Below are 22,115 nucleotides of genomic sequence, written 5' to 3'. Positions count from 1 at the left end.
AGCAAATTAAAAGCAACAGAGAAGGATCCTCAGACAGAAATAAGTGGGAGATCTCACTGCAGGAGAGCAGACGCTTCCAGGAGAGCTGGGGAATGAAGGGCGCTCCTGCCTTTCCAGCAAGCAGGGGAGCTGCCGGGGCCAAAAGCCCTCATAAGAAATGGCTGGAATTGTCCGAGCAGGCATCAGGGCTGGAAACGAGGCACATGGGTGCCTGGAGGGGCCAGGGAAGGCAGGGACCTGCCTGCGGATCCCTGGAGAAGGGAGCAGTACGGAGCGGCAGGACGATCCGCAGGCCGGGAGGGCTCAGCGGGCGCCTTATCTGCAGCAGCGAGAGCAGCACCCGCAGGCAGCCCCGCGAGGACGGGCCCCGGGGCTCCGGCAGGACGTCCCCGCTGCCTCCCGGAGGCCTCCTCGGGCAAACGGCTCCCGCCCTCGGCTGTGGGCGGCCCGGGCTCCCCCAGCGCCTTTCGGGGGCGCTTGGGGCACGTTCACCCGGCGGCTCCCGCTCCGCGGGCGGGAAGGGCCGGCGCTGGCGGCTCCGCGGGCCCCAAAGCGCCGCGGAGGCTCCGCGCTGCTGCCCTGGGAGCCTCTCACGCCTGGGCAGTCCTGCTTGATCCCAGCAGGTGTCCAGCAGCCGGAACATCCTCATTAAGCGGGAAAACCACTTAACCGCTTCCCTCCCAGGGGAACTAGCCCAGGCAGCGCCAGAGGGTTCCCAGCTGTTCCCAGAGGCACACGGAGAGCCGAGGTTTGGCCAAGCCGCGGTGCCAGCACCATTGGCGTTGGGTCAGCGCGCCGGGCGCCCGGCGGCACCAGCGGATCCGGCTCCCACGCGGGCCAGTGGCATTCCTGCGGGATGAGCAGCCGCACAACGCGTGCTGCGGAGCGCGCGGATCCCGGGAAGCCGGAGGGTGGGCAGGAACCGGGACCTGGCAAAGAGCCGCCAGCACAGAGGCAACCCAATGTGTGTCTAGGAACTAACCTGCAATGCAGATTTCTGCCAGGTTCAGCACCCAGCAGCACGTCTGGAACATTCCCCATCCTGCGCCAGGTTTTGAACTGGATTTAGGTAACCCCAACCCCACTGGGAGGGAAATGGGGGAGCGGGAGGCAGGGGTGGCACTGGTGGCATCTCCTTGGGCACCCTGTGGAGCAGCCAGGCACACGGGAGACGTCGCAGCCACCAGGATCAGCGGCTGAATCGGGTCTGGCAGGGCCCAAAGACGAGCTGGACACGCTGGGTGGTTGTGAGCACCATTTTACTGAAGGGCTGGCCACCTGCTAGGACTTCATAACAAAAAGTTCACTTCATGTAAGAGAAAAGACAGTCTGTTTTTTTGTCCCGTTCCCTAAGAGCGGAATAACACTAGCACTGCCTTTTCGCTAAACGTTGCCATTCCAAAATATACAACACTGAGTGTGGAGCAGCCCAGCCTCATATTAAACATTAAATATTAATAGAGCTTCAGAAACATTCTACACAAACAAATGAAACGGTCTAAAGTTCACTCGAGAACAAGGCGATGGGATGTGGTAAATCTGCCGTACAAAAGTTTGTCGCTCGCCCGTCACCGGGGCTCCGGCTCGGGATTCCCGACCCTCGGGAGCATCCGTGGCCGTGGAGCCGGATCTCTCGGATCCCCCAGATGCCCGTGGCCCGAGCGCTGCGCCGCTGCCCTGGAAATAACGTTCCTCGGAAGTGCTGCGTCAGGAGCTATGAGGAGAGAATGACGTTACGGCCTCCCCGTGACCAATTCCGATGCTAATCACGTCCCTTCCCGCGCCCGGCTGCTCCGAGGGGCCGGGCACCTTTCCAAGCGCCCCGGGGGGGTGGCTGCTTTTGGAGCACCCGCTCTTTGAGGGCAGCCCCGGCGCCTCCAGGCAAGCCCCAACTCACAGGGGCTGCCTGGAGCCACGGGAAGGGAAAGGGCTAATTAAGACAACGAGGAGAGAGCCCCAGACGACAATAAGGCCTTTGAGGGCCTCCCCAGGGGCAAGGCCTAATGATGCCCGCGGGGGAAGTTATTTCAGCTGCTCATGCAGGGAAGAGCGTTGCCCTCCGCGCTCTGCTCCGAGGGGCTCCGGGCCAGCGCGCCGGGGACACAGGCGGCGAGTGGCTTCGGTGTGACCCCCCGAGCGGGTTGTGCAGCCGGGCGAGGACGGCGAGCGGAGGCGCCCGCTCCGGAGGGCATCTCCCTGCCCGCAGGGTCTCCCGCTCCGCGAGACGCCTGCGGAGAGGGAAAGGCTCCCCGGGCTGCACAGGGATGGGGCTTGGGAAGTGCTACCAGTGTGCTGCGTACTCAGCTCCCTCCATGCAGGGAAATCCTCCCGGAACAGAAGCAAACGAGGCTGCTCAGCCAGACACTACAGGCATCTTTGGTTTTGCCTAATCCCAGCTTCCTCCGTTTTCCACCAGACAACTCGGTCTTCCCAAGCCAGCTCCGCTCCCAAAATGGAGCCATCACTGCTCCTCTGACCACATCACCTGCAAGGCCAGCGCCACTTTGCACACTGAAAACCAGGAACGGGTCATTCCCACACAAACCAAACTGCTTGACACGCAGGTGCTCCACACAGCACGGCTGAAACCAGGATAAACCCACCCGAACGTCCCCTCCTGCCTGGGAGGCTTCCTGCTTCTGCAGCGTTGCCTATTAATGCAGCATTGCCTATTAATGCAGCGAAGAGACAAGTCTGCCCTGCATTGGCGCACGGGCCTCGCTCCAGGCCCAGCTCCCAGACAAGAGAGGAACCTTCCACCTAGGGAGAAGCATCCAGAGACTGGCACCTTCCTGCACGCTGGCAAGGCCCGGCCGTGGCACCAGCGAGACGCAAGGCACAGGGCCAACCTGCTGCTCAGGCCTGAAAGGCAGAACGGGCCCCCTCACGCCACGGATGGGACTGGGGAGCTCCCCCAGCGGGACGTGCTGGTGTCCCAGGGGCTCTGGCAGCAGCAGGGCACAGCACGCGATGCCACCAGGCAGGACGGCGGGTCCGGTGTCGGTCCCGCTCGGCAGCGGGGCTCTTCCCCCGTGCTCTGGGACTTGCTGACCTCTGCGCAGGGGAAATGGGGATAACGAGGGGTCCTGGGCAGCCAGGCAGTGTGCAGGGTCCAGAGCAGCTCTGCTTGTCCCGGGATCCCGGCAGCAACAGGATGCTCTGCTCTGATAAGAATCCAGCTACATCAGCACTTCCTACACTTTGCAGAACACAGCTCCTCCCCACGCTAATATCGGGACGTTTAGAGTTCTAGCAGTGGGCTACAAAACAGGAGCAAAAAAAGAATCCCTTCTTATTCTGCAGAAGAGGGTTTAAGAGGTTCTGCGCGTGGGTCACTGCTGCAGCCAGCTCCGGGGCAGACGCAGACGGTCTGGAAGCAGCAGCACCTCGCGACGCCGCTGGCAGGGAAGATCCCGGCTGGAAGCAGGGGCAGAAGGTAAAACCCCATCACTCTGCACATGGGCTTTAAATCAGTGTTTCTACTAATGAACATGATTCCAACCTGGTACATGATGTGAGCTCCCCCTTCGCCTGCCTGCTCTCCCTGCGGATCTCGCTCACGGACATCTGGAGCACACAGGAAACTGGCCTGGCGCAGGTGAAACGCCAACTCTTGCTTCTCAGCAGCTGAATAGAAGGAGAAATGATTTCCACAGGCTCAATCTGAAGAACAGTCCTTTCAACTCTGAATCATTTCTACAAGCGACAGTGGCATAAATCCACATGGGGAAAGCATTCCTGAGAGAGCGTCTCCAGAGCTCTTGGCTGCCTCCGCGCCCAGGAACGGCACAGGCCGGGTTAGGCACTTGGATGAATTCAAAATGACTAATAGAGAAGCAGGTCTGAGCAAGGCGCACACAGCGCGCCGGGCAGAGCCCGCAGCACCCCGGGCAACGCATTCCCTACCTGCTGTGCCAGCTCCTGCTGCTGCGGACGCCTGGAGGGCAAATGATCTAATCACAGCCAGAAAAAAACTAGGTTGGAAGGGACCACTTGAGATCTCTGTTGAGATGAAGTCTTAGACTTGTTTTGATTAAACCCTTGATCTTCCCTGAACCAGCCAGCACGGAGCCAACCCAACACAGCCCCTTCTGCGCCTCCTGCGCATCCGTGTCCAAGGATTCCAGGAGTGCCTGTGCACAGCCACGAGACTGAGCGCTGCAAAACCTACCCCTGCCTGGCTGCGGGCACCCGCGTGCCAACAGCAGACTCGCTGGGAAGGAACTGTCAGGCAGCACTTGCTGACATTGGCACAAGAAGCTACCAAGACCCTCTGCTATTAACAAGCTGCATTCCTCCAAGCCAAATTCCAAACTCATCCGCACAGGAGGACGCGTCAGGATGGCAGAGAATCGGCGTGACAGGCACGTGGCAAATTAGACTTGAGCACTGAGAGCTCCAGTGCTGCCCAGTCAGCTCAGGTGCCCTCTGGTCTCTGCTACAGATGAGCAGAAAGGCTGCCAGGGATTTGACACATCACAGACAAGTCCCTGAGCACAGTTATGCTGGTGGCCTGGGGGGATATCGGGCGAGCCGTCATCACCAAGTGTTTTCAGAGCTCAGCTCAGTGCCTAGAGAGGCAGAGCCCTGCTAAGGCAGCTACGTTCTGCCCCGTGAGGTTAGCAACAGCACAAGCCAACTCTGCGACTGGCAAAGGTTCAGGCTGGTGAAACACAAGAGGTGACAGGGAACAGCAGGGAGCAACGCAGCACAGAGGATGACAAGGGCAAAGGATGTGTCCTGATGTGCTGGCCTCAGGTGCTCAGCCTCCCGGAGGCTCTTCAGGCAGCAGGAAAAGCAAGCTCAGCCTAAGTTCAGCTGCTCTTCCCCCCAAAGCCCAGGCACTCGGCTAGGACATCTGCTCGCTGCACAGAAAGAGGCTCCGGAGACGCTTCTTGGTGCCCTTATATGGGGCTGGGAGCGAGGGGAAGCCACGAGAACAGCCTGTCGGGCCTCGACAGCACAGGCTGGAGAGCAGAGCCCTCCTCAGGAAAGAGCCAAAAGAGAAACCCCAGGGCAAGACTTCAAGACCTGGCATTTGAGAGCGTGGGAATGGGAAGGGTCTGAAGGGATGGAAACAAAAGAGACAAAGCAACCCTGGCTGGGCAGCAGCGATGCAGGATCTCTCTTCATCCAGCATCATGTCAGGAAAGGGGATCTCTCTGCCAGGGCATTTCGAAACACAGTAGCAGAAGAAAATATTTCCTCCTGCTCTCCAGCCAACCAGCAGCATTTGCAGGTCAGCCTCAAACACTGCAGCAAATTATGATCTTCCACAGGAATTCAGCTACGCAAAACCAACACAGAGCCCGAGCGCGTGACTGAGAGCCTGCACGCAGCTCCCAAGGGAAAACCTCCACCCGGCCACCAGCGCTGCCCTACCTGGCACGAGTGCCTCAGGACTCCGTTTCTCGCTCCCTTGGGGTTGTTTTTCTCCTCTACGTGCTCCAGCTTTCCTCTGTGCACCGGGATCAGGTACTGACCCTTCTCATAAAGCACTGATGTCCAGATAGGCGCTAGAGACGGTTGGAACCGCAGCGATCTGCGCTTTCCCAAAGGAGCTCTGCCTTTCAGCCCATACCCAGGGATTACCAGGCCAGGCAGCTGCTCTTTTGAGCTGGTGAGAGAACAAGCGGATTACTGGCCTGACCACAAAGCAGGAGGCAGCGCCAGCCCCTGCTCGGCCTCCTTGGGAAGTGCTCCTCTCCTACCGCACAAACCGAGAGCGTACGATTCGTTACGTTCATTTTAAGTGCTGGCATATATCCTCCCAACGCTTCTGCTTTTCTGCTTTGATTCAGGCTCACATACCCCACTGAACCCACGGAGAGGCAGGATGTATCTAATACATTCTAACACAGCAGGTCTCCTCTCCACTGGCACCTCAAATCTGCTCCTGAAACATTCAGCAACTGCAAAACGGTTCATTTGTGTGCAGGAAGGAGTAATTAACAGCTCCAGCTCCTAAGCTGGCAACAGTCACAAATTCATTTTCTAAGTTTGCACCCAGGGAACAAGGGAGCAAAACACCACTGGGATCTAAACCAGAATTGCTCTTTGGGGCCAAGCCCACAAGATGAGTTCAGAGCTTCTGCTCCCAACAAATGGAGGAGGCACCTGGAAGCGTTAGGCAGACCTGCAGGCAACAGCCTGCTAGCACTCCTCAGCTTTTGTGCGGAGGTAATACCAACAGTACAGTTAAAACAACACTCAACTATCAGCTGGTCATTCTCCAAAATTGCACGGTGTTGTTGGAGCCAAACAAGTGCCTATAATTCTGCCTGCTTCTGAGCTGCTGAAGAGAGCCCAGCACAGACTGTCACAACACTGAATCACAAAGAAATGCTGGCACCTTTCAACAAAAGACTGGCTGAAGGGGAGGGGGAGCAAAAGCTATTGAACCCAATCCCAGAGGGGTGGAGGAAGTGCATCTTCCCACAGTTCCTGGGCAATATGCACATATATAGATATATAGATATATAGATAATAAAGTTATAAAATTTGATCAAAATAAAACCAGTAAATGTACAGCTTGAAAAAGAGCAAATATCACAGTGCATCACAGTCACGAGAAAGTCGCGTGTTCTCCCTCTGCACGAGGGCACAGCCTGGCACATTTAAAAAAGACCCCACAGAAAGAGAACGCTTTGAGCTGCTCGGCTTGCTGGGGGCAAGGAGTCACCATCCTGTCCTTGTAAATGTGGCTTCGCCCTTATGCTCTGCACAGCAGTGGCAGAAACAGCCAGGAACAGCACCGGAGTGGGCTGCCCCATCTGCAGGTGTTAGTTGACGTATTGTCACCAGGCACTAGAGATCCAAAACTGCTCTGAAACTTCTCCACACTCTGGCGCTTGGCTCATACTTACGGAAAAAAAAAAAAGTGACAAAGTGAAGAAATTCAGGGGACGCTGTGAGAATGAGACAAGGGCTGAATTCGGATCACAGGGGACAGGTTGACCCTAAGGATTTTCTGTGCTCTCCTCCTCACTTCGTCATCGGAAGAGTTGTCCACCTTGATTGCCCGGAATTTCAGCAAATTCAAAGTGCTCTGAGCCCGCTGAGGTTTATTTCGGGCAGGAATGGTATTTGCTTTCTTCTTCCGCGGCGCTTCTCTCACCTCTGCAGCTCCTTTCCTCTTCCGCCCGACAGCCTCCTGGCGGCTGCCGCTCTCCTTCCACTCCGTCTTCCCCACAGGAGCCTCCTTAGCTTTGATTTTCAAAGCCTTGGACCGCGGCGCTCCGGTGCCGCCTTGGGCGTTGCTGCCGGTGACTCTGCCGTTGAGGACGCCCGAGGCTTTGCAGGCGTTGCTCTCCTGCAGCACGCCGCCCTTTGGTCCCTTCAGAAGATTCACCGGGAGGCCGGTGGGATCCTGTGCTTTCCTCCTCACCAAGCGCTTCTTCCCCTTCGCCTCTTTTATTTTAGTGCTCTTGCCCGAGGAAGACTGCCTTGGCGGACTCGAAGCCTCGAGGAGTTTAAGGTCCGAGGGCGAGATTCCGAGACGCCCCTGTTTGCGCTTGGATTCCAAGCAGGACGCGGTGCTTTTCAGTGGCACCAGAGCTTCCAGAACCACAGACAGTCTCATTGCTGGATACACCTCAGGATACATGCCGGCAGGAAAGCCCACTGCCGAGGCCTTGGACGTGCCAGATCTCGTCTGCTTCAGGGAGCTCAGCAGCAGGTTTGTGGAACTACCCTTAGGGGCAGGTTTAGCAGAGACCTTGGAGGAGGCCACCGAAACGCCCGTGGCTGAAGCAGGCACCTTTGTGACAGCTGCAGTGCTTCTAGCTGGAGTTTTAGCAGGCTCGGACGTGGCGGTGCCAACACGCTGTGCGCTCCCTTTCGTTTGGTTCGGGGTGTCCGCTGTACAGGAACTGTAACCGTACACATCTTTACTCCTTAGAATTGTGGGCTGGTAGCCTTCCTCCTTGAGGCTCTGAATAAAGGCCACCAGCTGGGTCTCCGTGTCTGAAAGGTCCTTAGACATTGGGTTGAAGACTCGGAGAGCTTCCTCCAGCACTTTCTGTCCCGCAGAGGAAATTCTCGACCAGGAATGGACAGCTTTTTCTTCCGCATTGTTCGCTGCAATATTCATGGCATTAGGCAAGGAAGTGCTTCAAAAGATCCAAGTTACTGGAAAAACAACCCGTGACACCTCAAAAGGAGAGAGAAGACAGTTAGCTTACGGCAACTGGAATCATCTCGCATTTTTAAGTAGGGACCTGAAACCATTAAGACTAGAGCTGGCTACTCACAAACATCAGGTCTCATTCTGTGCATAACTCAAAACTAGCAGCAGCATCGAGAAAATCCTGTCACTGTTATGTCTTTGCAGTAAAACTAAGGCATCTCTATTGCAGAAATAACTTAAATCCCAAAGGTTTCAGGCAATCCCATCCAACCCATCCCAAGATGAACTGTTCCACTGGTTAACTCAGTGAAATGTGCAGCTCATTTCCAGTTTGAGAGTGATAAGCCTCAGCTTCTCGCAATCAGATCACGTTTTGCCTCTGTAAAGCAGCCCTCCGTTAAATCTTTTCCCTGTGCACGTACTGAGAAGACGACGACCAAGCCATGGCAACACTCTTCAGTGAACTACACAGCCCGAGTTCCTCAAGTCTATCCCAGTGTCACGTTCAATTTTGCAGCTTTCTGTTTGATTCTGCTCAAAACTGATTTTGAATCCCTGCCAAATCTGCAGCATCCTTCTGAAGAGCAGACAGCAGAGCTGGAGGCTATTTCAGTCGTGCTTCGTCGATGCCAAGCACTGTAGAAAGACAGCTCTGTTCCTTGTTTCTCCCCATGTGAGCAACAGTCCACAACGTGCTGTCACAGCAAACTGCTGTCGACCCAGTGACACTCGCTGCCAAGCGAGAAGAAAGCAGGAAACTCAAGAAGGGCAGCGAGGAGGAAGCAGAGAGCACCAGGACCTGGCACAACGGCCTGAGGGATGGTGCTCCACTCACCCCTACAGGCACTAGGCAACTACCGGCCTCAGACAGAAGCAATAACTGCTGTTTTTTAAAAAGAAGAAGCTGAGGAATGAGGCAGGAGCCTGGGAGGACTCAAGACTATCGCATGCTGCAAGAACTTATGAAGTCTTCAATGTCTTAACCTCATCAGATGTGTTCAGCGAAGAATCTTTCTCACAGAAATATCGATGCTATCACGGAGGGCAGGAAGCAGATGAGAAAGTCACAACAGGAAACCAGCACCTGAGCAGGGCGAGCAGGACTGCTCACGTGTCAGGTCATCTCCGGAGCTCCGGTTACGTGGCAGCCACAGAGCCTGGCAGGGCCAGGGGCACCGGGGCCACCACAAACAGCATGGAGAGGCCGCACAGCCTGTGGCTTCACCCCACGTCAGCAATGGGGTGCGAGGGGCCTGCGGGCTCCACGCGACAGGCTGGTCCCCACCGCGCGCTCCGGGGACGCGGCGGCAGGACGGGGACTGGGAGAAGGATAACGTAGGTCCTGGCAACGCTCGGGGCATCTCCTGCTGGGAAGGGGAGGCAGGAAGGAAAGCGCTGGAGCGGCACCACTGGCTAAGGGGGAGATCTGTCACCTCAAAAATGAGCCGCAGATACAAGGCAGAGGGAGGACGTACAGAGCAGCGGCAAGAGAGGATGCAATGGATGAATTCGGATTCGGTGGGGAGGGAGGCAGCAAAACCACCAGTGTGCTTTTAGCAATGAAATATATACAGCAAAACATACAGCCTTCTGCTGTGAGCTTCACACCGCGCCGGGAACGGTCAGAACACCCGGGCAGGCGCTTCTGCGGCAGCGGGGCCGGGAGCGACGCGGCCCTGCACAGTGTCACACAGGGCGCAGGGCGGGCGGCCACCAACGGGCCCGTGCTCGGACGCCGGTGGGTTTCGCTCAAGCTGTTACCTGGGGACAAGCCCTAGGACAAGCGCCAAAGGGCGCCAAAGGTCCCCAACGGGGGCGGGAACGGGGCTCCCCGGCACCTCCCGGGGCGCCGTGCTGCCCGCGGGGGTGACAGCGGGACACGGGGCTGCGACGCCCGCGGAGGCCGCCAGGGAGGCCTCGCCCGGGGCTGCGGGGCCGGGAGCGCGCGGGGGTGTTCGGTGCGGGCGGCGGGCGCGCCCGTCGGGGCGGCGCGGCGCGGGGCTCGCAGCGCCCCCGCCGGCAGCGCGGGGCCCGGGCCCGCGGGCCCCAACCTACCGGCCGCCGCGACGCCCGCACCCGCCGCTGCGCCGCCGCTCCAACATGGCCGCCGCCGCGCGCCGGAAGCGCCCCCGCTTCCGCTTCCGCCCCCCGCGCCGGCGACGGCAGCGGCCACGCCCCCCGCCCGCCGCGTGCCCCGCCCCCGGCGGGGGGCGCCGCGCCGGAAGCGGCTCGCCGGAAGCGGCGCGGTCTCCAGGTAACGGCGGCGCGATGAGCGCGCGCGCGGGGCGGCGGCGGCGGCTCGTGCTGCACGTGGACCTCAACAACACGGTGCTGGCGGCGGACGCCGTGAGCGGGCAGGGCCCGCGCGCCGCGCTCAACAGCTTCCTCTGCACCGTGACGTGGGGCGCCGCCGGGCCCGCCGGTGAGAGCGCGACGCGCGGCCCTGCCCGCCCGCCCCGCCGCCGCCGCCGCTGAGCGCCCTCCTCTCCCTTGCAGGCGAGTGGCAGTGGGCGAGCGAGCAGCCCTCGCTGCGCCCGCCGTGCCCCGGCGCGCTCAGCTACTACAGCCGCTTCGGCCGCGACGTGGCCTTCACGGAGCTGGGCCCGGGCCGGCGCTTCCGCGGCCTCCACGCGCGCTCCCTGCGGCTCCTCGAGTGGCCGGGCGAGCCGCACGCGGCGCTGTCGGCGCGGGGCGAGGGCGGCCGGCACTACCACGTGCTGCTGCCCTCCTTCTTCCGCCTGCTGCACGCGCTGCACCGCGACGGCCGCGACTTCGCGCTGCTCTTCAGGAGCTTCGGCAGCGACGTGCCCCGCGCGCTGCGCGCCGTGCGCTGCGCCCTGGCCGGCCAGCACCCGCGCTTCCCCGGCCTGCGCGACCTGCCGGTGAGTCGCCGTGGGTCCTGCCTCGAACTCCGCACGTCTCGGCGCGCTCAGCCTCCCGCCTTTCCGCCGCGCCGGCCTCTGCGAGGAGAAATGGCCGGAAACTGAAACACCAAGAATTCCATAGGAACTTAAGGAAAAATTTATTGACAGTGAGGGTGACAGAGCGCTGGAACAGGCTGCCCAGAGAGGTTGTGGAGTCTCCTTCTCTGGAGATCTTCCAAACCCGCTTGGATGCAGTCCTGTGCCACGTGCTCTAGGTGACCCTGCGTGTGCAGGGGTTGGACTAGATGATCTCTAGAGGTCCCTTCCAACCCTAAGCATTCTATGATTCTATGAAATGCATCCAGCCTCTTGGGAAGAGCCCACGTGTGCTCGGGAGCCCCGTGCTGCTCTCGAGCGGCGTGGGGCATGTGGGGAGGATCCGCTCCTCTCCGGCGATCCCGGCTTCCAGCGTCTCTTCCTGCAGAGAGGGGTTTGTGCAGCACAACAGGGCTCCCCTGGTCGGAGTCTCCCGCACCTGCAGGATGCTGGAGAGGAGCGCCAGGGCTGAGAGGTCGCTCCGGTTCCTCCTCAGAGAGTTGACGGGAAGGGGAATCTTAAACAGCATGACCGAGTGGCTGGATGCTCATTTTTCATTTCCCGGAAGGGGGAAAGCATTTGTGTTATACGGATTCCCTATTTCTGTGTGTGTTTTCCCCAGTGCTGTCCTCCCACACTGTCATGAGGAGTCTCTAGCCTGCTGCTTGTTGTCTCTGACAACACGCTAAACAATCTGTCCGCTTTGGAAACCTTTCCTCTTCTCTTATTTCCATGATGCTGCAGCTCTCTGTGGACCTCACTCCTGGCCAAATTCGTTGCAGTGAGCAAGAGGTGGTGCTGAGCCGGGGATCGGAGCGACTTTCCACCCGGGGAGATGAAAGAAAGCTCTACAACTACTTCAGCTCTTTCGAGGGAATCGGAGGCTTCCAAGACCACTTTGACTGGTGAGAAATGGGCTGCTGAGGAAGCGAGTTGGGCATCTCCTCCCCTCTCATTCTCTGAGAGACAGTACCTGATTCTGAGGTCTTCACCTTGTCATTTCTTCTGTGCATCCACCCCTGTAACCTCTGCTCTCCCCATTTTGATCCAGGGAGACTGACTGGGCTCTTACATCCTCCCTCAGGTCTCCATCACCTCGTGCCCCTCTTGTTTTCCTCCAAGCACCCTCTGGTGCAGCACCTGGCTACAAAATGCTTCTCTGGTGGGAGGCAGAAGTAGGCAGAGGGACTAGACTGTGTCTCTCGTGCTGCTTTGCTTCACAGATTTGCCCAGCTCTACGAGCTGCTGTGATGTCCTTCCCCGACTGTTTGCTGTCCTGCTTGCTCTTTTAGGTGGGCCAGAAATCAGTATTCTGCACAGGGTGGGAAGCCCCTGTGGATTGACCCCCACGATCCCAGTGTTCACCACATTTTTATTGACGACAACATCCGGCTGGACGACACGGACACGATTGTTCACTCCCAGGTATGTGGCTGCACCCCTCAGGGCCTGGCTTCCCTGGCTGGAGGGTGTTTCTGGCTGTTTCAGGCACTTTTTTTTTTTCCCTTCATCCTCCTGTACTGATTCAAAGGGGAATCAAGGCTCAGCCCTGGTGTCACTCGAGCCCAAGAGGTTAGAATCTCTGAGGAGGATGCTCAGGGCTGTCAGTGGGGAGGACGTGGGGGTGTCAGCACAAAGCAGCAGGCGTTCCCTGCCCGTGCTCACTGCTCAGCGGGGCTGAGACACCCCTGCCCGAGCACGGCCGGAGCGCGTTCGGCGCCCGGTGTCCGAGGGGCAGCGTTTGTGCCCGGCTGCGCTCGCAGCACGGAGCGCTAATGCACACGGAAGTGTGCTCGGCAGCCGGGCAGCTACTGGTGTTTGAACACTCTGCCAGCAAGTCCAAACCACCGAGGGAGGGAAGGAAGGAAGGAAGGAAGGAAGGAAGGAGGGAAGGAAGGAAGGAGGGAAGGAAGGGAGGAAGGGAGGGAGGAAGGGAGGGAGGAAGGGAGGAAGGAAGGGCGCGGTAGCCTCGGAATGGTCCGCAGCGCCTGCCGGACACCCGGGGAATGGTGAGGGGAGGGACACTCTGGATGTTCACTTGCATTCAGGCTCCCTCCGTTGGCGGATGTGTGGCTGGTGATGCCAGTCACAGAGCAGGCCTGTTAGAAGGAGGTTTTGGGGCTGACCTGGGCTGTTTTGAGTGAGTTCATGCAGAAGGCTCTGCAAGGAGCCCGAGGCCCCTGCTTGCGGCCGTCTGCAGCAGCCAACAAGCGGGACTTGCTCCCCTCAGACTGCTTCCCCGATCAGGGAACTCCCCCCTTAGCCACTTGTGGGGCAGCTGGGGGCTCTGGGCTATCTGGGATGACCACCTCTGGCCCCTCGGGGTCTCCACACACGGATCAGACAGGTAGGATGGCATCGTCTCAGCAGCAGGCGTAGCTGGCAGCTGAGCATCTTCGCAGTTTCCGTGGAGACTGCCCTTCCTGGTGGATAGGGGAAATCTGGGGAAACTTCATCTTCTACAGCCCGAGTGAAAACAGGAGCTCGTGCCCTCTGCCACCGCAGCCCGCGGGATGTCCCCGGGCTGCGGTGACCACCCGGGTGCTGTGCTGTCCCTGCAGGTGTTCTCGGAGCGCGGCAGCAGCGGCGTGCGCTGCGCTCCCACCTCGGAGCTCTACGACGTCTGCCTGGTGCAGACCCATCTCCTGGAGGCCATCGCTGACGAGGACTATTTCATCCGCTGCGTGCAGAGGTGCGAGGAGAACTACGACCGCTACCTGGCACGCGCGGAGAGCGGCTCCCCGAGGCAGCTGTGGGACGGACAGTGATGCCGCTTCCAGGGCTCAGCGCCGACCTGGGCTGAGGGGCTCAAACCTGGGGTGCTCCTTGCTTGTTCCCCCACACAGCCGAAGTCCCGGGCTGGCCTTTGAGCTGTCCCCTTTCCTGTCCAGTGTTTGTTGCACCCGCTCGGTTGTACCAGGGACCTCCAGGACCTCTCCGCAAAGCACAAGTGACTCAGGAGCTGTGTGACGGGGTCCCTGGGAGGACCTGCTCCCTCTGCGGTCCCTTCCCCAGCGTGCTGGAAAGCGCTGCCACGATGGAGCCGTGCGCTTTCCCTCGGCTCCATGCTTAGCCCGAGGCTCCATGCCGGCCGGGCCGGATGGCTCTGTGTGCTTAGGGGACCCCCGGCTGCCACCGCAGCACAAGGAGCCGCACGGGTGCTCGGGCGTCCCCTGCTCCTCCTGCAGCTGGATTGGAGCCGGTGCCACCGGGAAGCCCTGCCTGCGGTGCACGGTGACTACCCTTTGCTCCACGCTGTCCTCCCTGGCAGAGCCAGGGGTTTGATGTCACCTCACCTAGTTTTAAAGCAAATCCTCCTGTGTAGTTTCTGGTGTGAGGCTCCTTCCTGTGCTCGATTCTGCCCGTGCTGGCGGGCAGGAAGCGCCCTGGGTCCCCGATTGCCCACAGGGCTCTGCATAGCGGGGAAGAAGGTGACAGTCCTGACGTTGGGACCAGCAGCATCTTCGGGGCTCTGCCGAGCGGCCCAGACACCAGTGTGGGGCTCACACCGGGTGCTGGGTGTCCCGCAGCAGGAGCCCCAGGCCACCGCGGTGCTCACCGGGGGCTTCTCAGCAAGGGGAGCGCGGGTGTCCCGTGCGAGCGTGACCGGGGGGTGTGCACCGATTCCCTGCGGAGACTTGGAGGAAGGTGGGCAACGTGTGCGGGTACCGGCCGCGCGGTACCGGGAGGGCGGCCGCGGGCAGCAGCCCGGGCAGGTGCGGGGTGGCGGGGGGCGGCGGCGGGAGCGGCGCCGCCCCCGGCGGCAGCGGGCGGGCCCGGCGCGGGGCGGCGGCGCGGAGAGCGGCGGAGCGGAGCGGGGCGGCGGCGAGGTGAGCGCGGGGCTGCGGGAGCGGGCTGCGCGATGGGGGTCCCGGGACACCGGGGAGCTCCGGCGGGGCGGGCTGCGCACGGGGAGCCCCCGTGGGTGCGGGTTGTGCACCGGGAGCCCCCGTGGGTGCGGGCTGAGCGCCGGGAGCCCCCGTGGGTGCGGGCTGCGCACCGGGAGCCCCGGCGGGTGCGGGCTGAGCGCCGCGGAGCGGGAGCCCCGGCGGGTGCACGTTGTGCACCGGGAGCCCGGGGGAGGTTACAGCTTGTGCACCGGGTGCCGCGGGGCCGCCACCGCTGATGCCGCCGCTCTGCCCGCAGGGGAAGGAGCGCGGGAGCCCGGCCAGCCCCGCACCGAGCCCCGCCGCTGCGGGCCGCATGGGCGGCGCGGCGGGCACCGGGGCCGGGGACCCCCGGGGCGGCTGAGCCGGTCCATGGCCGCGGGCGCCTTCGCGTGGGCCTCCTTCCCGGCCATGCCCACGCGGCGCGTGTACTGCAGCGCCGCGCACCGCGACGGGCAGCTCTTCGTGCTGGGCGGCTGCGGCGGCAGCGGGCGCCCCTTGGGCGCCGCCGAGGTGCTCGACGTCCCGACGCAGCGCTGGAGCGCGCTGCCGCCGCTGCCCACGCCGCGCGCCGGCGCCGCCGCCCTGGCCGTGGGCAAGCAGATCCTCGTGGTGGGCGGCGTGGACGCCTCGCAGAGCCCCCTCGCCTCCGTTGAGGTCTACAACGTGGACGAGGGCAAGTGGGAGAAGAAGGCGGCCCTGGCCCAGCCGTCCATGGGCATCTCCGCCGTCCAGAGAGGTGAGGGGCCGGCACGCGGCCTGCGATGCTCGAGGCGGGACGAGTCTCGCTGCCACGTGAGACGCAGCGCAAGGGCTTTGCTCAGTCGCCCCCAGGCTGCCCAGTTAATGGGTTTGTCGCTCTGCAGCCCAGCTGCCCCTTCTGGGCTCGCAGATGCCCCTTTGGGTGGCAATGGCACCACGGCGAGGGTGGCTTGGGCCCTGAAGGCTCTCAGCTCCCTGCCCTACAACCCTGTGCACTGAGGATGCTCCTGCCCAAACTTTGCCGAGCAGCCTGTGAGCCCCGGGGCAGCAGCAGCGCCCGCTGCACAGCTCAGCACCCGGCTGGCTCTGCCCGTGGCCTCTGCTCGCCACGCGGGTGCGTGAGGAGGGCCGAGGGGCTCGCGGCCGCGGCGGGAGCCGGCGCGGGGCGAATGGAAGCGGCATTTGGCAGCATGGCCGTGTTGCCATGGTGTCTCCAGGGAGATGGTGCTGCCGTGTATAATTAGAGCTGATGGCCGGGTGCTCCCTCCTGCCGCGGCACAGGAGGGCGATCCGGGCGCCCGTGGGTCCGTCCCGGCCGGGCTCGCCGCGGCCCCGCAAGCGCCGCCGCTCGCCGCAGCGCTGCCTGTGTTGCAGACGGCGCCGTCTACGCGCTGGGCGGGATGGGGGCGGACACGGCCCCGCAGGCGCTGGTGCGGGTCTACGAGCCGGCCAAGGACCACTGGCAGCCGCTGCCCTCCATGCCCACCCCCTGCTACGGGGCCTCCGCCTTCCTGCAGGGCACCAAGATCTTCGTCTTGGGTAGGTGCCGCGGGGCGGGCGATGCCACCCGCTCAGGGCCCGGCGCGGGGCTCCCATGGCACCCCGGGCACGGTGCACGTCCCGGCCGCCGCAGCGTCTCCTCCGGGCGCAGGGGGCCGCCAGGGCAAGCTGCCCGTCACCGCCTTGGAGGCCTTCGACCTGGAGACGCGGAGCTGGACGCGCTACCCCAGCGTGCCCAGCCGCCGGGCCTTCGCCGCCTGCGCCATGGCCGACGGCGTTGTCTTCAGCCTGGGGGGCCTGCAGCAGCCCGGCCCCCACAACTTCTACTCGCGGCCCCACTTCGTCAGCACCGTGGAGATGTTCGACCCCGCGCAGGGTGAGTGCCGGGGCTGGTGCCCGTGGCGGCAGCGCTGCTGGAGGCGAGTGCTGGTGCTGGGGGACGATGCTCGAGCGCTCTGCCCTTCCCAGGTGCCTGGAGCAAGCCGAGCCGCGCCGTGCGCATGAGGGAGAAGAGAGCCGACTTCGTGGCCGGCTGCCTCGGAGGGAGAGTGGTGGCCGTGGGCGGCCTCGGTAATGCCCGGCGCGGGGTGTGTGTCCAACTGTGCAGGCGGGAGCCTCATGTTCAGAGAGGGGAACGAGCTCTGCCCACGGAGGGGAAAACTGATGCAGTTTGGCTCCCGTTTTGACCACCTGTTGGTTCCCTGCCCGGTAGTGGGGACCATGCAGCACCCAACATCCCCCCCATCCCTGACCTCCCGGCTGCTCCGCAGCGCCGTGCCCGGGGCAGCAGCTCCAGGGCACCTCCTGCCTCGCACGGAGCTTCTTCCCTCTCCCCCGGCAGCGCTGCGGCCGTCCCCGCGGGCGGCTGGATAAGGGTTAGCGCTGTCCATCAGCAGCAGCAGGGATGTCAGGAAGGGGCCGGCGCCGTCCCGGGGGCCGCTGGCACCGACAGGGCTGCTGAGGCCGCGCCGTCTCTTTGCAGGCAACCAGTCGTGCCCGCTGGCCTCTGCCGAAGGCTTCAGCCTCTCTCGGAAGAAGTGGGAGCCGCTGCCGCCCATGCCCACGGGCCGCTGCTCCTGCTCGAGCTGCGCGGCGCCCGGCCTGCTCTTCGTCATCGGCGGCGTGGCGCAGGGCCCCAGCGGCGCCGTGGAGGCGCTGTGCCTGCGCGAGGCGCCCTGAGCGGCGCGCCGGCCCCAGCGCAGCACCAAGTGCCTCAAGTCGGGGACAGGGTGGGCATGCGCCCGAGCCCGCGGAGCCGGCCGTGCCGTGCCGTGCCGGAGGCGGCGGCGTGGCCGTGCCGTGTGTGTAGCAGTGCGTGCCGTGTCGTCGTAGACCCAGTCGATGTCTCATGTAGCGCAGAGGTGCCCTGTAGCTCAGTGCCTAGGAGGTGACGTAGTGCCTCGAATAAACGAAACGCCTGGAGTTTTACCCCGTTGTGGCAGGAGAGGCGGGCGCAGGGTGCGCTGCCCGGGCAGCCTGGCTCCCGACCGGCCCCTCCTGCAGGCGAGGAGGTGAGTACAGGGGTGAAGAGGGGATTTTTGTCTTGGCCAGGCTGTGAGGCGTAGAAGAAGCCCCTGCATCCGAGCTGGAGCGTTTGGGGATGGGGTGCCACAGCCTGGGATAGGGACACGGCACCGCCAGCATTCCCAGTGTGCTGCTTGGCCTGGGGCTCGTCCGGGTGGCTCGGGAGAGCCGTGTCCCTGCAGCCAGCACCGGGGCTGCCGGCCCTGGCCCTGCTGCGGTGTGTGAATGCAGCCGGGTGCCCAGGCCAAGGTGGCCGCGTCCAGCTGCCGCCTCGTGCCATTTCCTAATGTCAGCATCGGGAAGAGCGGGTGTGCAGCAGCAGCGGTGCAAGGAACCGGCACCAGCGACCCCCCGCGCGCTCGGCACGGCGGGCTCGCCCGGCTGCCTCCTGCTCCGCGCACGGCGCGAGGCTGCGGATGCACGGAAAGGCTCCGTCTCCTAGCGATACGGCAGCAGGAAGATCTCCCCGGTCTGGGTAAATACCACATGCGAATGCGTGACCTTTTGGAAAAGGCAGCCAGCGTGATCGCTGCATGGGGAGCGAGCGCTGTGCTGCGAAGCCGGCTGACTGCAGAGCGTGGCATCCGCCGGCGCGCGGCCGGAGCGGCTGCTTCCTCTGCTGCGGGAGCACGCGGGGAAAGTTGGAACCGCTCCAGGCACGGGAAAGTCTGAGGGCAGAGACTCCTCCTGCGTGATAACGGGGGGACGGCTCAAGAGGCTGCAGTTAGGGGCGATTTGGGGGGTGCAGGTCTCGGGATGGGTCCCTGGGGTCTGCACCCTACCCGGATCTCCTGCCTTTCCAGAGGAATATCCTTGGATACCTGAGCTCCTGCCTCTGGAGTTGCTATAGAAACTGCCGCGTGCCGGAGCGGAGCGCCCACGGGGACCCCGTCACCCGCAGCCCCGCGATGCCCCGGCCGCCCGGCCTGCGGGGGCAGCTCGTGGTCTGAGCCAGCCCCGAGGCCCGCAGAGGGGCACCCTGGGGAGCCGGGGGGCTCCTGGCCTTGGGGACCCATCTCCCTGCCCGGCTGAGAGGGCTGGAGCAGCGGGATGGCGCTGGTGTTGCTGTCCATGCCCCAGCAAAGCCTGCAGTGCCCCGTGGTGGTGCGACAGCCCCAGCGTTCCTGTTCCTGCGGCACCGCGGTGCTTCTGATCCTTCCCCCGTGCAGCTCCGCTTGCAGCCCGATGCTGCCCACGGCTTGGGTAAGCTGTGGCTGGAGCCAGCGGTTTCACACGAGGCTTCTTCAGCATCAGGACACAACAGAAACACCAGAGAGCGAGCCGCTCCATTGCCCGCAGTTATAACCCCATTCCAGGGGGAAATATCGCAGCAGCTTCCCGCTTGCACAATGCCCCTGCACCCCAGCACGGTCGCCTTTTCCTTCTTGGAAAACGGGGAGATGATCGCTTGGCCGCACTCTCATCCCCCTCCACCAGGCTCTGGGAGCATCCCGGATCCATGGCCCAGCATCCCGGGCACGGGAGAGCTCCGCTCTCATCACAACCCCCCTGATTTGGCACCCTGCATCAGCCAGGGCCGAGCCCCGTTGGGTCCAGCCCCAGCAGAGGCTTCGGGCACATCCCCAGCACCACTCGGTTGCTTCAGCCCCTCTTCTCCCTGCGAAAACACCGATGCGGCGTTGAGGCTGCAGCAGGGCATTACTCATTAGCCGTTGTTTAATGTCACAGGCTTCAAATCCAAGTGGCTCTAAGTGGCTCAGTTTTCAGCATCGCTTGCTTGTTTACTGGCAGAAATTAGGAATATGACTCGCAGCTCCTAGTGAGCGCTCCAGCCTTGACAGCAGCAAGTGGTAAGAACAGACAGTGAGAGGAAGATTCATCACTACCTCTGTGATAATGAATCTTTAAAGACACACGCTGTGGTTGCACTGAAGTAGTAGCTCATCGGGTGACCCTGTTTTTCTGGGGTTACGCTATGGCTGAGAACAGAAAGAATAACCTGTCTTGTCCTAAAAGTTTGGTTTTCTCATTCAATTCTGTCTCTGCTTTTAGGGACAGGAACAGAGCCCTGCCCAAATGAGGGGAAGGGAGAAGCCTGGGCAGTAGCTGAGGGACAGATGGAGAAAGGCAAAATAAATCCGGAAATAAAAATAAAGTCCGAAATATTCAAAGAAAAAATAAAGCCAAAAGGAAAATGAATCATGGTGGCCTTGAACACACTTGAAGACTGACATAGTGCAGCCAGAAGGGTCCCTGTGTTTCCAGTGAAACTACACACATTTTGAAGGAAAAAAAAAAACCCAAAACTTAAGGAATATGCTCAAAGTATATTGTTGTCTATCTGCTGGCATGTTCTTCCAATTTCTACCAAATGAAAAGCTTCAAGTACCTGGCCACGGTGCTTAATGCTAGAAGCACAGTCTGTTATTTCAGATATAAGTTGTTCTACAAGCCAGTGCCTGGCAACATTACTAATCTCAGAGGAGCTGCGTTAGGGATGAGGGAGGGAGGGCGACTGGAAAGGGAGTTAGCTGTCAAGCCCGTAATTAAAAAAATATGTTTCTTCATAGGAATATTTTTTCGGTTGTCGGGAGAGATGGAAATACAAAATCTCATTTATCATGCTCCTCAAACTTGGTAGACGCTCAAACCAGAGAGCTCCAGCCACGTCAGAAATACAAATAGCTCTGCATAATAACCCAAAATAATGTACTGAGTATGCACCGGGCTTATCTGTGGTGCACAAAGCACTGGAAAATCCATTCCTAATAGTGGTGAAAAGGCTGCAGATGAACATGGGGACCCACAAGCTCTCGAGAAGAGCCTTCCAGACAAACTTTGTAATTATGGATATTCAAGTGATGAAGGCAACTATATATGAGATTGTGCCACATGTTACCCACGATGGCCAGCACAGCTGGCACCTGGTAAAGGAGTTGCATGCAGGTCAGCAGAGCCAAGGATGTCAAGTTCAGGGATACAACGAGGCCTTCGTCTATTCAATAAGGGCCATAAATGTTAATGTTCCCTGCAGCAGAGCTCTCTGGAGAGAGATAGGCTTTAAGCGCACAGCTGTCTTGGCTGTTAGTGCGATCCTGGAGCACGAATGCAATTCTTGGCTTTATTCTTAGGGAAGCTGCCCATTTCAGGGCCATCTTGAAGGTCTTTTCCAACAATGATGATTCTACGATTCCATGATCATATGGTCCGAGCGCAAACAAGCCATGGGGATAAACTTCAGCTATTTATATCAGACATTGCACTGTTGTTTACAGGCAAAAAACAACACAGACTGGCACTCTGAGAAGTTTCTTAAGGCTAAAAGTCCAGTTCTATACTGCTTTGCTTTGTTTTTTTCATTTAGTTAAAGCTTCATTTCTGCAGTATTTGCTAAGGAAAGCAGATACACATATAAAGCAGGGCATTCATTTGACACCACTGAGTTTCAGGCTTTTCTCTCCAAAAGAAGCTTTTTTTGGCAGAAAGAGCACACCGGAAGTGTGCTTGGTTTTTCAAATACATCTGTGAAGTGATATCATCTGTATTAGTGTTTCCGTGCTTACAGAGTATCTTCTGAACCAGCAAACAAACATTTTAGCCAGCATTAAAATGGCTTTGAACTCAGGGAAATAAATAAATAAATAAAAATGAAAAGCTAGGCAAATAGCAGCATGCCTCTTTCCCATTCCCAAGGAATAGCAGGACACAAAGCAGGAGGAAAAAATTTCCAGCACAACCATATTTGAAAATCTTTCCCCAGGGAGTGTTTAGATCATGGGTTATTTTTGTCATGTTTCTAATGGGCAGAATTAAATCACTGCCTCTCCGAGCGCAGCGTTTGCACGAGGGACCGTGCGGCCTCCGGGCGCAGGGCAGCCGGGATCCCGGGTGGCAGTGCCGGGGGGGATAGTGCTGCATTCCCGGCCCTGCCGGCAGGTCCCAGCCTGGGAATGCCATGGGAATTGGCTCTGCAAGGGGGCAACAGGCACCATCGTGCTGCCCCGGAGAGACCGGAGAGCACGGAGTGATCCCAGGGGAGCAGAGCCCCGCGGTGTCAGCCTGGGAGCCCCAGCTCCATGTGTGTTCCCACGATCCCCAGCCCCACAGGTGATCCCAGGCCCCCAAGTCCACGTGTGATCCCCCCACTCGTGTCCCTCAGCCCCCAGGCCCCCG

General features: G+C 60.8%; 3 protein-coding genes across 4 annotated transcripts; 2 read left to right on the top strand and 1 right to left on the bottom strand.

Annotated features, from left to right (window-relative positions):
- Positions 1-6,228: 6,228 nt before the first annotated feature.
- CCDC71 (coiled-coil domain containing 71) lies at positions 6,229-10,252 on the bottom strand. 2 transcript variants are annotated; one of them, XM_088528207.1, is made up of 2 exons: positions 10,184-10,252; positions 6,229-8,152 (listed from the first exon to the last, which is right to left on the bottom strand). In XM_088528207.1, exon 2 carries the CDS (start codon positions 8,090-8,092, stop codon positions 6,899-6,901), a length of 1,194 nt encoding a protein of 397 aa, XP_088384333.1. In that variant the 5' UTR covers positions 8,093-8,152; positions 10,184-10,252; the 3' UTR covers positions 6,229-6,898. The 2 variants fall into 2 exon arrangements, with proteins under 2 accessions (XP_088384333.1, XP_088384334.1); XM_088528208.1 differs by having other exon boundaries at positions 10,205-10,222.
- A 96-nt stretch (positions 10,253-10,348) lies between these two features.
- LOC148594035 (uncharacterized) lies at positions 10,349-13,902 on the top strand. The gene is made up of 5 exons (XM_088528332.1): positions 10,349-10,550; positions 10,625-11,010; positions 11,833-11,993; positions 12,381-12,513; positions 13,650-13,902. The coding sequence occupies exons 1-5, from the start codon at positions 10,397-10,399 to the stop codon at positions 13,854-13,856; spliced, it is 1,041 nt and encodes a 346-aa protein (XP_088384458.1). The 5' UTR covers positions 10,349-10,396; the 3' UTR covers positions 13,857-13,902.
- A 1,338-nt stretch (positions 13,903-15,240) lies between these two features.
- On the top strand, positions 15,241-17,723 carry KLHDC8B (kelch domain containing 8B). Its single transcript, XM_088528331.1, has 5 exons — positions 15,241-15,714; positions 16,332-16,496; positions 16,609-16,833; positions 16,926-17,027; positions 17,440-17,723. The coding sequence occupies exons 1-5, from the start codon at positions 15,348-15,350 to the stop codon at positions 17,634-17,636; spliced, it is 1,056 nt and encodes a 351-aa protein (XP_088384457.1). The 5' UTR covers positions 15,241-15,347; the 3' UTR covers positions 17,637-17,723.
- Positions 17,724-22,115: the final 4,392 nt, after the last annotated feature.

The sequence above is a fragment of the Tinamus guttatus genome, unplaced genomic scaffold, assembly GCF_059628265.1.
Source record: "Tinamus guttatus ecotype Peru unplaced genomic scaffold, ASM5962826v1 Tinamus_guttatus_pri_ptg000307l, whole genome shotgun sequence".
Taxonomy (NCBI): domain Eukaryota; kingdom Metazoa; phylum Chordata; class Aves; order Tinamiformes; family Tinamidae; genus Tinamus; species Tinamus guttatus.
This window is presented reverse-complemented; position numbering and strand designations above follow the sequence as displayed.

Excerpts from the sequence above, each read along its gene's own strand:
- CCDC71 (XM_088528207.1), bottom strand. The coding sequence starts at position 8,092 with ATGAATATTGCAGCGAACAATGCGGAAGAAAAAGCTGTCCATTCCTGG.
- LOC148594035 (XM_088528332.1), top strand. The coding sequence starts at position 10,397 with ATGAGCGCGCGCGCGGGGCGGCGGCGGCGGCTCGTGCTGCACGTGGAC. Across the intron at positions 10,551-10,624 it reads GGGCGCCGCCGGGCCCGCCG|GCGAGTGGCAGTGGGCGAGC; the intron begins GTGAGAGCGCGA and ends TCTCCCTTGCAG. Across the intron at positions 11,994-12,380 it reads TTCCAAGACCACTTTGACTG|GTGGGCCAGAAATCAGTATT; the intron begins GTGAGAAATGGG and ends TTGCTCTTTTAG.
- KLHDC8B (XM_088528331.1), top strand. The coding sequence starts at position 15,348 with ATGGCCGCGGGCGCCTTCGCGTGGGCCTCCTTCCCGGCCATGCCCACG. Across the intron at positions 16,834-16,925 it reads GATGTTCGACCCCGCGCAGG|GTGCCTGGAGCAAGCCGAGC; the intron begins GTGAGTGCCGGG and ends TGCCCTTCCCAG. Across the intron at positions 17,028-17,439 it reads GGTGGCCGTGGGCGGCCTCG|GCAACCAGTCGTGCCCGCTG; the intron begins GTAATGCCCGGC and ends GTCTCTTTGCAG.